General features: G+C 40.6%; 1 protein-coding gene across 1 annotated transcript in view; it reads right to left on the bottom strand.

The window, feature by feature from the left end:
* Nucleotides 1-10,658: 10,658 nt before the first annotated feature.
* CMTM7 (CKLF like MARVEL transmembrane domain containing 7) overlaps nt 10,659-16,583 on the bottom strand; it is a 73,845-nt gene continuing 67,920 nt past the window's right edge. The window contains exons 4-5 of the mRNA XM_069730027.1: nt 14,075-14,156; nt 10,659-12,852 (exon numbers count right to left, since the gene is read on the bottom strand). Of these exons, the coding sequence (XP_069586128.1) occupies nt 12,839-12,852; nt 14,075-14,156 (96 nt within the window). The 3' untranslated portion in view covers nt 10,659-12,838. The remainder of the gene's footprint in view (nt 12,853-14,074; nt 14,157-16,583) is intronic.

Genomic DNA, 16,583 nt, shown 5'->3' with positions numbered 1-16,583 from the left:
TCAGTTGTTTTTTATGTATTAATATTTTGTTTGGGTGAATGTCTTTATGAGAAAATGAATTTGGTGAGTGTTTTGATATGTACCCCATATTGGCTAGTGGGAAATGCTCTGTTCACAGTGGCACTGGGGCCCGCATGGACTACAGCTACTTATCATCAAGTCCGTCAGGTTCCAATCTGTACAGATATGAGCCAGCAAAGAATTCTGACCGATTTCCCCACTGAAGTCTGTAGAAGTGTTAATTTAGGCTCTGAACTAAAATGGCAAGTTTTTCATAATGGCCACTAGAGAACACATAGTATGACATTATTCTTTAGCTCACAGGTCAGCTCATGTTTGTACAAAGATAGAACGTGAGCACTACTGGAGAGGTGCGCTGGTAGGTTTCCACACCATGCATATACATAAAGAGAACCCTGCACTCAACTTACGATAATGTGATGTACTTCTGTCTATTCGTAGTACCAGAAATAAACGTTTCAGTCCTGAGGACCTTCATCAGTTACTACAAAAATCAATGATATAATATAAAAAATATGATACAGTGCAGTAAATAATATAATACGGATGCAGACAGCACACATGCCGTCACTCTCACTGACCAGCGGTGGACACTGCGTCATCCGTATAGCGCTCTCCATCACCAACATTGCTGCTAGAGCCTCGGCTCTCCATATACACTTTGTTTGGAGCGACCAGGTCACGATGTGTACATATGTAACACCGTATGTTTTCTACAGTCCGGATCTCCCCGTATCCGACCAGATGGAGTTACAACTCTGAATACAGAGATATTAGCGCCCACTTTCTGCTCCATTCACCACTGTTACTTATACTACACCATATGCCACCGACTTGCTATTACGTTTCAGATAACTTCTTTGGACTTCCCGCAGTTCATCACCCACCATCTTACGTTAGTACAGTACGATAACAAACTTCTTACCCCACTTCAATTAGATGTCTTGTGGCTCTATCTGCATATATGAAATATAACATTGTATGCCTATATGACCATTTCTCAATTTGTATATACTTTATTTGTTCTTATTTCTGTCATTAGGCTTGCATTATTGTGCTTGCATCTGTATTATATCATTGATTTTTGTAGTAACTGATGAAGGTCCTCAGGACCGAAACATTTATTTCTGGTACTACAAATAAAAAGAAGTACATCACATTATCCTAAGTTGAGTGATATGCGCTATATACACAGATGCGGCTCTATAAGAACCTTGCCGGTGGCACCGTGGTTTAAGATATGGCACAGATGGCTGTACCTCATCCCTATATATTGATAGTGAAATAATCGTGCACATCTTACTATCCAGTCACCTTAAACATGCAGTAAACTAAGCTTTTGCTGTCAAACATGTTCACATGTCCTAGTGTTCATAGAATAGCAGTATTTTCTTGTCCCTTGTTCAGATTTTTATTAAAATTATAAATATATCAAGAAAATGTATTGTCCATATTTTTTTCACTCTGATACATTCATTAATTATACTTGGATGCCTCTGAATCTTTTCCTTCTGCACCATTGCCTTACCCAGTGTTCTGGTCCAAAGATAACTGGATGCAATATTCAAGATGAGGCATTGAAGTAGCTTATGAAGGTGATGGTATATAACAAAATGGCTTATCTACTGTACCTAACCAGTGTCAGGTCCTGAAGGTTAGCAGACTTCTCTAGCGTAATTCTCCACCCCACCACCACCCATGAAGAAATGTTTATAATGGTTTCTTGTGTTCTTCGTTTTAGGACCTCCTGGTGATCTCCGTTCAGTACATTTGAACCTCAAGGTCACAGTTGTAAAATCCATATTTATGGTCATGTGATTAAGGACATGGTCTTATGTCCTGTTAACATATTTATACACAATAAGAACATTGCACAACTATAAAATAACCGTAAGTGTAGTTTTTTTTATTTACTCCCATTGGGTGTATAAAATTCAGCCCCTCACCATGCAGTTTGCCTTACATCGGCAAGCACAATGCCATGCGTCAGATGGTGTGGTGTAAGGCTTCTTTCACACTAGCGTCGGAATCTCCCCGTCGCAATGCGTCGGGGAGAGATTCCGACGCTAGCGTTTAACGCATTGCACAATGGAGGCAGCGGATGCATTTCTCCGGCGCATCCGCTACCCCGTTGTAAGGTGCGGGGAGGTGGGGGCGGAGTTCCTGCCGCGCATGCGCGGTCGGAAAAAGCGGTCCGTCAGGAGCAAAAAATGTTACATGTAGCATTTTTTGCTCCCGACGGTCTGCCAAAGCACGACGCATCCGTTGCTCGACGGATGCGATGTGTGGCAATCCGTCGCAAATGTGTCGTCAATGCAAGTCTATGGGGAAAAAACGCATCCTGCAAGCACTTTTGCAGGATGCATTTTTTCTGCAAAACGACGCATTGTGACGGATTGCAGAAAACGCTAGTGTGAAAGTAGCCTAAGACACGCAGCGACTGAGTTCTGGAATAATGGAAGAGTGTTCTGTGGTGTGTACGTCTTTATCTGTCAGTCTGATGGATGAGTCTGGGTTTGATGGATGCCAGGAGGCCATTAGTTTCCTGACTATTTTCCATCTGGGAAGTTTGGTTGAGGAGATGATAATGCTATGTGATTCTTTTTCAGGGGTTGGCTTAGGACCCTGAATTCCAGTGAAGGGAAATCTTATATCTTTGACTAAGAACTTGCAGGCGGGTAGTTGCTAACTACCTGCCTGTTCTGCCCAGGCCGATTCTTGCTGGCTCAGATTGAGTCCTGACAGCCATTCTGTGGCTTCCGGTGTCATCAGGTGCAAGGTCTTCTCTCCGTGCTGTCGACAGGGTGTAACTGCTGATGTCACCCTGATAGGCAGTTTGTATGTTCTCCCCTGTGTTTGCGTGGGTTTCCTCCGGGTACTCCAGTTTCCTCCCACATTCCAAAGACATACTGATAGGGAATTTAGATTGTGAGCCCCAACGGGGACAGTGATGATTGAAAATCACAGATGTGATTGTCCTCAATATTCGTGAGCTCTGTATAACCCACCCCTTCGCTGATTGGCAGCTTTCTGTGTACACTGTGCATAGGCAGCAAGCCAACAATCAGTGGTGTAGGCGGAGTTATACAAAGCTCCACATTCGGAGATCTGCAGCAGATGAGTGATTTTTTTTTTTTTAAATTGCAGCAGGCATCCCAAAAAGTAACACATCCCTGGAATCAGGGTCTTGACCCTACATCATGTGGTTCTAAGATGGGTTAGCAAAAACCTGGTGACAGATTCCCTTTAAAATCTAAATCTATCACATCAGTAGCAACATCAGGTTTAGATCTTTCCTCCTCATAAAGGTTAATCATGTTAGTAAGACAAAATATTTTTCATCCATTCCCACAGATTTTATTGGAACATTTCTTAGTACTTTTCCACCCCATCCCTTATTATAATTCTATACATTCAGCAGGAGTCAGGCATACGGATTTCTTGTGTGTCTCATGTTGCCAATACATTTGTAAGTGTCAAAGAACATTAAATTAGATGTATTTTATTGAAAGTGTGAAATGAGAATTAGAAATTCTTCGGCTGCAAGGAGCAGCTTTATCCAGAGGAGGGTTGTTTTTCTTGCTTATTCTACTCCCTATAATGATGGCTGGCATGCGATAAAGAATATGTGCAGATCAAACAAAGGCGCCTCTGTGCCAGCAATTCAAAGGACTCGCTATTAGGTGTCTTACAGTCAGAGAATCCGAACAGCCAGCAGGGAGGAAAAAAATACATTTCAAGTAAAAGAAAGTAGTGGTAAAAAAGGCTATACATAGTATAATGGGAGTTAAAGGCGCCCCACAAGTTTATAAAATTCAGCCACACAGAGTAGCACTTGACATAGGACACCACTCTATGGCTCAGTTCACACTTTCCCGTAATTCTATTATTTTTTTACTATATCAAAAAATATAAAGTTTCCATTAAAGGTCCAATTGGATGTTTGTGCACTACTACAAATAATAAAAAAAAAATAAACCGGATTAGCCCCATTGTTAATTTTTAATAAAAGCCTATGTATTCCATTATCATGCAAGGATTAATCAAAAATGTAACCTGTATGGAAAATTCTACATTAGTAAAATAATGTTGGCTTGTCTGTCTTTCATATGATCGACACTAGCCAAAGGGCCATAACATGCATGTACTATTACCAGAACTTCGAACCAAGGGGGAATCACTGGGACTATGGAGAGTCATTCCTCACACCTCGGCCTGGTGAGCCTGAGCTTCAAAGCTTGGGCAGATAGTCCTTTGTGGTCAGGCTGGTTATTTCCCACTTACTAAAGGGAGGAGGTTTGAAGAAACAAGGTATGGACAGCACACAAATCAGTGATTAGCAATGTATCCTTGCAGCGCTGGGGTCCTGGGTTCAAATCTCTCAAACATCTGCAATGAGTTTGTATGTTCTCCCCATATCTGTGTGGGTTTTCTCCAAGTTCTCCGGTTTCCTCCCACACTCCAAAGACATGATGATAGACTTTAGATTGAGAGCCCTAACGGTGACAATGATTATAATGTCTTTAAAGCGCTGCGAAATTAATAACGCTATATAAGCGAGCATAATAAAATGTAATCTGCAATGTGCTCACCTCATTAGCCTACGGTCCAGTCTCAGACCTGTGATTTCCAGAATACAATATAGGGCGTCCTGGAAACAAGCTCAGGACCAGGCCTATAAAATATGGGCTAAACCATGGACAGGTTTTCCCATGTAGGAGTCAGTCTGAGCTGGATGTGATCCATAATCCCTTTTTCCTCCCTTCAAGGAAATAGAAGAATACCTGAACAGCGACATCTGTGGATTTATTTCTCCATTTTTATTTTATAACAGTTGTGTTTATTTATGTGTCACTACATTTTTCTCAATTTCTACCTATTTTTGTCAGCACGGTATTTTTATATTAAAGCTTAAAACTTCAATAAGTTTGGTCCTTGTATGGTCTAAAGCAAGGGTGGGAAACCTTTTTTCTGCCATGAGCCATTTGTAATATTTAGACCATCACTCGGGGATCGTACAAAAGTATCAACTTGAAATTTATCCAGCTACAGTATATTTGGTCTAACATTTAATTAACTCATCCATAATGTGACGGCTGGAACCGCTTCTCTTTGGTGCGACTGTGATGTTAGGTGGTGTCCATAATGTTGCTACTCGCAACTGCTTTTCCAGACTTGCGTCGGTCTGGAGCACAGTCAACTCTTTCTAATAAATTTTGAAAAGAACTTTCAGTAGTAAACACAGATTCATATTACTATATATATATGTCTCCTCACAGGGGGAAATTACTGTTCACTAGTGATGAGCAAGCGTATCTCGGGCGTGCTCGAAAAATATTTTGAACAAAAAACAGGCAGTCCCCACATGTGTTGCGGCTGTCTAAAAGCCGCAAATCATGTAGCCACGGAGACACAAACATATGCGAGCATGCCCGAGATACTTGGATAACAATGTCCGAGCATGCTTACTCATCACTACTGTTCGCAGTTATAGAACACAAGCAGTGGGGGTCAGTACACTACATAGGAGACACCGAAACTGATCAATACACATCGCATAGGAGACACTGAGGAACATACATCACAGGAGACGGTGCATTTACAACACAGGAGACACTAGGGGCATCTACATTGCAGGAGGGGCTGGGGACACATACATCAGAGGAGATGCTGGAGGCACATAAATCATATGAGACGCCAGTACACAGGAGATGCCGAGGCACATACATTACAGGAGGGGCAGGGGGCATAAACATCGCAGGAGCTGTCATGGCACATACATTACAGGAGGGGCTGGAGGCACAGACATGACAGGAAACGATGGGGGCACATCATCACATGAGACAGCGAGGCACATACATCACAGGAGGGGCTGGAGGCACATACATCCCAGGAGATGCTGGGGGGCATATATACATTACAGGAAGGACTGGGGGTATATACGGTAGTCATTGCCAAAAGTATTTGCACCCTTGAAAATGTATTCATTGTAAAAGTATTTATCCCTGAAAATTATTGCAGTTATACACGTTTCTTTCCTTTGTGTGTATTGGAACAACACAAAAAAATTGAAAAAAGTCAAATTAGGCATCATTTAACACAAAACCCCCCAAAATTGTTGACACCTTCCAAAATTGTGGGTAAACAACTTTGTTTCAAGCATGTGACGTTCGCTCAAACTCAACTGTTACAAGTAACAGGTGTCAGAATTATGAAAATCACACCCGAAACCAAAGAAAAAGAGAAGGTAACTCAGTCTTTGTAAAGTGTATCTGTGTGTGCCACACTAAACATTGAGAACAGAAAGAGGATAAGAGAACTGTCTGAGGACTTGAGAACAAAAATTGTTTAAAAATATCAGCAATCTCAAGGTCACAAGTCCATCTCCAGAGATCTTGATGTTCTTTTGTCCACAGTGCGCAACATAAGAAGTTTAACTACAGTGCCATGGGTTGTAATCTCCCTGGATGTGGATGGCAGAGCAAAATTGATGAAAGGTTGCAAAGCAGGATAGTCCATATGGTGGCTAAGCAGCCCCATTCAAGTTCCAAAAGAAATGCAAGCTGTTGTGCAGGTTCAGGGTGCATCAGTATCAGAGAAAATTATATGTCAACATTTTAATCAAATTAAACTGATAGGAGACCCAGGAGGACACCACTGCTGACAAAGACATAAAAAGTTAGACTGCTGTTTTACAAAATGTATGCAAGCCAAAATCATTCTGTGAGGGTATGTGCACACGTCAGGATTTCTTGCAGAAATTTTCCTGACAAAAACCGGACATTTCTGCCAGAAATCCGCATGCATTTTTACCGCGTTTTTGGTGCGTTTTTTGTGCTTTTTTCCCAAATGCATAGAATTGCGGGAAAAATGCAGAAAATTCTCAAAAATAATGAACATGCTCATTTTTTTACTGCAATGCGTTTTTTTCGCGGAAAAAAACGCATCCATGTGCACAAAACATGCAGAATGCATTCTAAATGATAGAATGCATAATGTATGCGTTTTTAATGAGTTTAGCGTGAAAAAAAGCGAAAAAACCTGCACGTGCGCACATAGCCTGAAGATAGAGCTTTTTGGTAAAGCACATCATTCTACTTTTCATTTTTCCATCAATGATGTGCCGCTATCCTCTCTATTTTTCCTGTTTGGCTGTGCTCACCAGCCTTGCGAGCACCCACCTGCTTTCTGATTTGGCTCTACCCATTTGGTGCTGCATGTGGATCCTGTTGAAGCTCCCAGACCTCCTTCACCTGCACATCATTCTACTGTTTACAGAAAACAGAATGAGGCCTACAAAGAAAAGAACACAGTACTTATAGTAAAATATGGTGGAGGTTCAAAAATGTATTGGGGTTGTTTTCCTGCCTCTGGTTCCCTTAACTGTATGCAAGGCATCATGAAATCTGAAGATTACCAAATGAATTTGGGTGGCAGTGTACTGCCTAGTGTCAGAAAGCTGGGTTTGCGTCCTAGGTCATGGGTCTTCCCACAAGACAATGACCCCAAACAAAAATAAACAAGCACCCAGAAATGGATGGAAACAAACACTGAACACTTGTGGAAAGATCTTAAAAGTTCTGCTGGGGGAAGGCACCCTTCATATATGAGAGACTTGGAGAAGTTTGCATTAGAGTGGTCCAAAATTCCAGTTGGGAGGTGCAAATAACCTTGTTGATGGTTATTGGCAGTTATTTATTCTAAAGGGTGTGCAGCCAAATATTTAAAAAATACACGTAGGTAGTTGATAAGAGGCAACTACGTGCTTGTGTTACCTGGTGTTGGTCACTGACCGATCCTTCCAGAGATTCTGCTACTCCCTGTCAGCAGAGCAATGGTTTCTCTTCCTGTTGATGGGGGGGACTACTGGTGTCATGGTGATTGACATCTGGCTTCCTCCAATTAGGCAGCGGAAAGACGGTTGTCAATCAGCATGACGCCAGTAGTCCCGCCCTGTCAACAGGAAGAGAAACAGCTGCTCTATTGACAGGGAGTTGCTGAATCTCTGGCAGGATCCGTCATTAACCCAGTTTTTTGTGTTGTTCCAATACACACAAAATAAATATGTGTCTAACAAAACATGTGCAATTGCAATAATTAATTTTCTTGAAGAAATACTTCATTTTATGGAATAATTTCAAGAGTTCCAACACCAAAACTGTATATAAAGGAGGCTGACACTTCTGCTATCCTCGGTGGGACTGGAGTGCAGAGCAAGGTGACTCCGCCCACAAAGTATGTCCTGATGCCGGGCAATCCTTTATCCCATGTGCCTCAGTAGTGAATGCTATATGCGTGTGTACACAATGTCAGGAGCAATTAACCCCTTCATGGCCTTGGGATTTTCCGTTTTTCCGTGTTCGTTTTTCGCTCCCCTCCTTCCCAGAGCCATAACTTTTTTTTATTTTTCCGTCAATATGGCCATGTGAGGGCTTATTTTTTGCGAAACAAGTTGTACTTTTGAATGACATCATTGGTTTTAGCATGTCGTGTATTAGAAAACGGGGAAAAAATTCCAAGTGCGGTGAAATTGCAAAAAAAAAAGTGCAATCCCACACTTGTTTTTTGTTTGGCTTTTTTGCTAGGTTCACTAAATGCTAAACCTGACCTGCCATTATGATTCTCCAGGTTATTACGAGTTCATAGAGACCAAACATGTCTAGGTTCTCTTTTATCTAAGTGGTGAAAAAAAATTCAAAACTTTGTGAAAAAAATAAAAATAAATTGTGCCATTTTCCGATACCCGTAGCGTCTCCATTTTTCATGATCTGGGGTCGGGTGAGGGCTTATTATTTGCGTGCCGAGCTGGGGTTTTTAATGATACCATTTTGGTGCAGATACGTTCTTTTGATTCACCCTTTCCTTACCCGCTGGCTGCATGCTGGCTGCAATATTGGATTGAAGTTCATTCTCTGTCCTCCATAGTACACGCCTGCGCAACGCAAGATTGCCTTGTGCAGGCATGTACTACAGAGGACAGAGAATGAACTTTAATCCAATATTGCAGCCAGCGGGTAAGGAAAGGGTGAATCAAACACCCGAAAACTCCGCGCCTATGGCTGAAGATTGTTCCCTCCAAATTCAGGTGATAGAGTCCCTTTAAAAGGGAATTTGTTGCAGGTTTTCGTGTAAAAAAAAAAACAGGTTTTTATGTAATCTGACAGCAGGATGAGGTAGAGATGCTCCTGCTCTTCTGCGAGCGTAATCTGTCAGTCTCCGAGCCTCTCACATGAGAGAATCACAGCACAGCTGCAGAAGAGGCGGAGAAAGTAATTTCTCCATCTCCGCTGCTGGCGTTTATTGCACAGCACTCGGATGATATTGTGTCACTCGCACCCATAGACTTATATGGGTACAGTGAGCCGTGTATCACCGAATCTTGGTGCTAATCGCAGCATGCTACGATTGTTCTCGCATGCCAATTCAGTATGAGAAAATCGCAGATGTGAGCTGCCCCATAGAGTGACACTGGGCCGTGTGCTATGGGATGTTTTATCACATAGCACTTGGCCATATTGTGCGGTAGTGTGACGCCGGCCTAATACTTCTCTCAACCTGGACCTCGCATCCACAGTACCTCAGGCTTACAGGAAAGTACCTCGGCTCTCTTGCCACCGCTGACAACTAAGGATCGTGTCTAGACATCTTTCTTCTGATCCCTAACGGACGTTGTCTGGCAGTTGGACACTTCTTGAACCACGCAGGGCACTATGTCCCATACGGCTGCACAGATTGCGCCGCAGTTCCGACAGCGACCACAGGGATGGCACTGTCTGGCCTCCATGATCTCCAGCACCATCCAACCCCTGGGGTGCAGGGCTGCTTCTCCTGGGCTCGGTAGTTCTCCTGCAGGGGCTGCTTCCCACCAGACTTCACAATAGCCCTTAAACTAATTACATGTGTGTGTAAAAATGGCTGAAGAGCTGGCTCTTCACATCATCAGAGTTCACAGACATTTGTGAGGCCTGACCTTGAAGGGAGCCACAAATAGACCTTAATTCCAGTGATGTATTGCTTAGGCCAGGGTCACACTTGCACGAGTCTCTCACATCAATACCCGGTACTGCCGCTGGCAAGTTTCTTGCATTGCACTCGCAAGTGTGACCCCGGCCTTAGTTTACTTGGTGCAGCAGTTGCGATCGTTTTCTCTGGGGCAGATCTAGCAGAGCTTGGAATGTTGAGCAGTGTGTAACCACTCACACCGCTGATTGCTTCTTTCTGCAATCGGTCAAAGCTACCACTTTTTTTTTTTTTCAGCATTGCGGCAGTAAAATAAAAACAAAAAACAACTGTTTACTGATTGGATTAATTAATTTTGTACTTTGATAGGTTAGACATTATTGATGCAGTGATGCCAAGCATATATATTTTTTAAGTATCTCTGGGGACAAAAGGTAGGTGATTTTATATATATTTAAACTTTTTAGTGTATTTGTTAGTTTTCTCAGGGAACTTGAACCTGCAATAGTCTGATCGCTTATGCTCTTTAAAGCAATACTGCATATATAGTTGTTTTATGTACTGTGTTTCTCCAAAAATAAGACCGGGTCTTTATTATTTTTTGCACTGAAAGATGGGTTAGGGCTTATCTTCAGTAGATGTCTTTTTTCCATGAATAACAATCCAAATTTATTCTTGAAGAAAAAAAAAACATTTATTCAAATATAATCATGTCATCCAATATACTGCACGTACACATGTATATAGACACAGATACACACACACACACGTAAATATTCACACATCGTATGTACCAGCCTGTCTCCTCTTCAGTTGGGACCATGATGTCACTAAAGGTCCTTAAACAGTTTTAACCTCAGAATAGAAATGCTGGTGGCCCCTATGAGTGGGGGCCCCGAGGAATTGCCCAGTTTAGCTCCCCCTTACGCCTAATACTGGTCCTCTTTAGTTTCTCTAAACTCCTGCTTTTAAAAGAAACTCCTGCTTTTAAAGGACCTTTGGTGAAATCATGGTTAACTCATCTTAGAAAATCTGGGAGACTTTAAGAGATTGGGGGGTGGGGTGGAACTGGGTTAATGACCAGTTTGCTCACCAGTGCTGACTGTAACTGGGGCTTATTTTTGGAGTAAGGCTTATATTTCAAGCGTATTCTAAAAATCATGTAAATCATCTTTTGTGGAAACACAGTAGTTCAAATCATGGCCTCCTTTGAAGCTCAGCCAGAGGCTATTACAGGCTAATTACAGCTGAAAGTAGCTTTGGATAAGTCTTTCCACTGGGATTTGTGCCCATTCCTCAAATAACAGGTTCCTCCACTCCTGCTTTAGGACAAGAGTACTGTCAGACCTGAATGTATCGGTAGCACGTATCGGTCTGCAGGACTGTGCTGCTCAACCCAAACTTTCGCACATATCCACCTTGAAGCGAATACAGAAAAGTTTAGGAAGAAGATTAGTTCCATCATCAGCGTATGTCATCCACTGACACAGTAATATTCAAACATAACCTTGATATATGAGGTGTGGTGGTAGCCGGCAATCTTTCGTCAATCATTCTCCGAGGGCCCTGCTACAGTTTTTCTTAAAGGAGTAGATTCTCATAGAAAGGACATATCCGATGCAATTCTTTTTAACAGATTTTCCAAAGCACCAAACACTGTGAAATGTGAAAACCGCAGCTTACATGCACAGCATAATTTTACAATTTTTTTTTTAATCCAGCTCCAAAGTTCAGGTCCCCATTTGTTTCGATGGGGTTCAGGGTCAGTTTCAAGTTCAGGTACCCAATCTTTGTACTAAAGGTTGGCCGGGTATCAGAACTCGAACTTCTATGGGTCCACTCATCTCTAGTCTGGAAAAATCTATACAAAGAGTCCTGGAAAATATTTCACAAACAAACATTTCTGACTTCACAGAATTTAAATAGTACATAGAAAACTATTTCACATTCAGAAAAAAAGTAGTTTTTACTTTTTTTTCCCAAAATGTTAGGCTTTATAAAATAATACAAAATACAAAAAAAAAAACATGATGCCATTATTGGAATATATTTACATGCAAGAATATCACTTTGCTTAAAATTCTCATGGCCCATAAAGAGCAGTTGTACATATTTTATCTGGGGAGGAAACAAAAGTCGCAGGAATGAAGTGACCATGTCTGAGCCATCGGACACACTGCAATGGTTCCATGTAACAGCATATTCTCCATTCAGTCTGTATCAGCTCGGTAATACTGCTGGATAACCCGCTACAGCTAGAACCATAATGGCAATGTATCTGCTTGCTGAACAATATGGCAGACTGGAATTTACACACAAAGACACCAGCAATTTAACTTATTATTGATCGCTACAAAATGTCTCAATTCACAATGTAATTCAGCTACAAAATCTGTTCTGTAAAGATCATTTGAGAGTATTTTCCCCATCCTGCGGTAAAACTACAACCCTCACCATGCTCTCATAGCTGGTATCAGGTGAAAGCCAAAGATTGGGGATCACTGCTACATAATAAGTATAGAAATATCACGGTTATAACATTGGTTTTCAATAAATAATTTTCATTCATTAAATTACCAATGATATCAGTATGATTGTATCAATCTCCTTTCTGGAGCGGCTTTAAAGCATAAAATGGCAGCAAACACCCAGCTCATCGTCCATTCCATTACTGCTACAATGCTACAAATTAGCTGCCAGAGAGAGGAGTGAATATTCCACAGCTGCGCATCCATTATGGCCAGACGTTCACTGCGGAAATGACTTCACCCCAGGTGGAAATGTGCTCAGACATAAGCACTTGGGCGGCATTCTTCCTTTCTCACATCAGCTCTGGAATCCTCTGCTGAGCAGGCAGTCATAATGTGGCCCCTAGAAAAAAAAAGCATGTCAGGCATTAATAGCTGTAAGACCAATAGATATGTACTACAACTAGACTAATATGCAATAAATATATATATATATATATATATATATATATATATATATATATATATATACACACACACACATTATATATATACACATATACACACACACATATATATTGCTCAGCTCAAACGCAAGGGACGTTCTTACACTCAGTACACGCAAAGATGAGGCCTCCCTTTCTTTGAGCTGGACATTACATTTATATATCTTTCCATTTCGTGGGTACCCATAGTTGGGAGCAGTTTCTGCTCGGCCCTTATTCACATTGACCACTTTGACACATGGTAAGGTTTTAATACTAGAGCTTAGGACTGTCCCGATTGAGTACACCTTGTCGCAGTGGGATGGCTTTTGCGCTTTTTTTTTTTGTCAAAAACTGACGTTTACCAATTACCCAATGTAATTTATATGCCTCATGGCTTTTTACTCACAGTAGGGTATACAGGTGCATCTCACAAAATTAGAATATCATCAAAAAGTTAATTTATTTAAGTTCTTCAATACAAAAAGTGAAACTCATTATATAGAGTCATTACAAACCGAGTGATCCATTTCAAGTGTTTATTTACGTCAATGTTGATTATTATGGCTTACAGCCAATGAAAACCCAAAAGTCATTATCTCAGTAAATTAGAATACTTTCTAACACCAGCTTGAAAAATGATTGTAAAATCCGAAATGTTGGCCTACTGAAATGTATGTTCAGTAAATGCACTCATTACTTGGTTGAGGCTCCTTTGGCATCGATTACTGCATCAATGCGGCGTGGCATGGAGGCGATCAGCCTGCGGCACTGCTGAGGTGTTATGGAAGCCCAGGTTGCTTTGATAGTAGCAATCAGGTCTGCATTGTTGGGTCTGGTGTCTCATCTTCCTCTTGACAATACCCCATAGATTCTCTATGGGGTTAAGGTCAGGTGACTGATGGCCAATCAAGCACAGGGATACTGTTATTTTTAAACCAGGTATTGGTATTTTTGTCAGTAGTGAGTGCATTTACTAAACATACCTTTCAGTAGGCCAACATTTCGGATGTTAAAGTCATTTTTTTTAAGCTGGTGTTATAAAGTATTCTAATTTATAAAGGATTCCCAGAACTATATAACAACATACTATAAGGACAGGTACCCCAATTTCTCCCACTAACACTAACATGAACTTACCACTGGATTGAGTAACAAATGACACTTTGTATGATAGCACCATTCCGACAATACAGAGGAATGAGGCGATGAATCCAAAGATCTGAAAGAGAAAAAGAATCACTATACAAATATATTACTTTTTACTCCCTTATTTAGCACCATTAATTCCAGCGCTTTACAGACATCAACGTCACTGTCCCCATTGGGGCTCACCATCTAAATTCCCTATCTGTATGTCTTTAGAGTCTGGGAGGAAACCCACGCAAACATGGGGAGAACATATAAACTCCTTGTAGATGTTATCCTTGGTGGGATTTGAGCCCAGGACCCCAGTGCTGCAAAGAAACAGTGCTACCCACTGAGCCATCGTGTATAAGCGGTATATACTTTATGGAGCGGTGGGGTGTTTATACTCTAAGTATTTTGGCCATCGCGTGCGCCGATCAGAGAACTTTGAACTCACAGACCGACACAAACTGTATGGGAAACAAACAATCAGTAATAGGACTGTTCAGCATCGATACATGTTGGTAGTAAATCCCATTTATATGGGGAGTTATGATGCAGATCAATCATTTATGGCCCACACAAACGATCCAATCAGCTGTTGAAGGAGCATTTTCCAACTACCAGGTTTTCAGCAATCTGCAGATACCCAACGCAGGACTAAATTAATCATCTCGGACTGTAGACTTGTCACATCCAACAGAAGGAATATAATCATCAAGTTCTATAAAAAGTTCCAATTTGTTACTCATGTTACTAAGTCAATGTACTAGTATGTAGGAAATTACAAAAGTCAGTGATGGGGAACGGCAACTGTAAATGCTGTTACTCTGTCAGTCTCTCCCACAGACAGGATGTGATTGCTTTTAGTATTCTGGTACAGGAAAATGTACACAGCAAGTATCGGTCATACAGTGGCTTGCGAAAGTATTCACCTTCTTGACATTTTTTGTGTTTTGCTACATCAACCTGGAATTTTTTTTTATAGGTTTGCATCAGCTCATATAAAGAACATGCCTACAACTGTGATCATTTGGTTTTCATTTTATTGCCACGCAAACAAATAGGACAAAATAACTGAAAACTTCAGTGTGTATAACTATTCACCCCCTAAAGTCAGTACTTTGTAGAGCCGCCTTTTGCGGCAATTACATCTGCAAGTCGCTTTGGAGAAGTCTCTAGGAGCTTTTCACTTTTATTTCAAGTTAGGTGATTTCCTCTGGTGAACAGCAATCTTCAAGTCCGACCACAGATTCTTAATTGGATTAAGGTCTGGGCTATGACTAGGCCATTCCAAAACATTTAAAGAAGTTGTCCACTACTATAAAGTTTTTTTTTTTTTCATAAATCTTGCTATTATGTGCCACTGAAAACATCTACTGTATTTATTTTAGCAATATTAGCTGTTATCATGCTGTAGCAGCACATCTTCTGTGCTGGATTCAGCTCTCATGAGGTTAATCGACAACTTCCTTATTGTGCCCTAATACTACAAGTTCCATGATGCTTTGCACTGCCACTAAGCCCGAACCTAGCACACCCACTCCAAAAACACACCCAAACCCCTCCCTTCTCTCTCTTCAAAAAGATTTGTGGTGTCATTTCTGTCCAACTCCTCTTTTACATTTGTCCAACCCACACTCCATTACACATAGATAGATAGATAGATAGATAGATAGATAGATAGATAGATAGATAGATAGATAGATAGATAGATAGATAGATAGATATGGGATAGATAATAGATAGATAGATGTGGGATAGATAGATAGATAGATAGATAGATAGATAGATAGATAGATAGATAGATAGATAGATATTAGATAAATAGATAGATATGAGATAGATATGAGATAGATAGAAATATAGATAGATAGATAGATAGATAGATATGGGATAGATAGATAGATAGATATGGGATAGATAGATAGATAGATAGATAGTGGATAGATAGATAGATATTAGATAAATAGATAGATAGATATGAGATAGATAGAAATATAGATAGATAGATAGAGATAGATAGATATGGGATAGAAAGATAGATCGATAGATAGATAGATAGATAGTAGATAGATAGATAGATATGGGATAGATAGATAGATAGTAGATAGATAGATAGATAGATAATAGATATGGGATAGATAGATAGATAGTAGATAGATAGATAGATAGATAATAGATATGGGATAGATAGATAGATAGATAGATAGATAGATAGATATGGGATAGATAGATACATACAGATATATCTATATATCTATTTCCATAGATATGTCCATATCCATGTTTCTAAACCCCTTCACCCCTGGAGCTTTTTTCGTTTATCGCTCCCCTTCTTTCCAGAGCCATAATGTTTCCGTCAATATGGCCATGTGAGGACTTATCTTTTGCGGGACAAGCTCTACTTTTGAACGGTATCATTGGTTTTACCATGTCGTGTAACAGAAAATGTGAAAAAAATTCAAAGTATGATGAAATTGCAAAAAAAGTGCAATCCCACACTTGTTTGCTTGCCTTT

The sequence above is a fragment of the Ranitomeya imitator genome, chromosome 6 (genome assembly GCF_032444005.1).
Source record: "Ranitomeya imitator isolate aRanImi1 chromosome 6, aRanImi1.pri, whole genome shotgun sequence".
Lineage (NCBI taxonomy): Eukaryota > Metazoa > Chordata > Amphibia > Anura > Dendrobatidae > Ranitomeya > Ranitomeya imitator.
The sequence above is the reverse complement of the archived record's forward strand: the minus strand, read 5'-3'. Positions and strand labels throughout refer to the sequence as shown.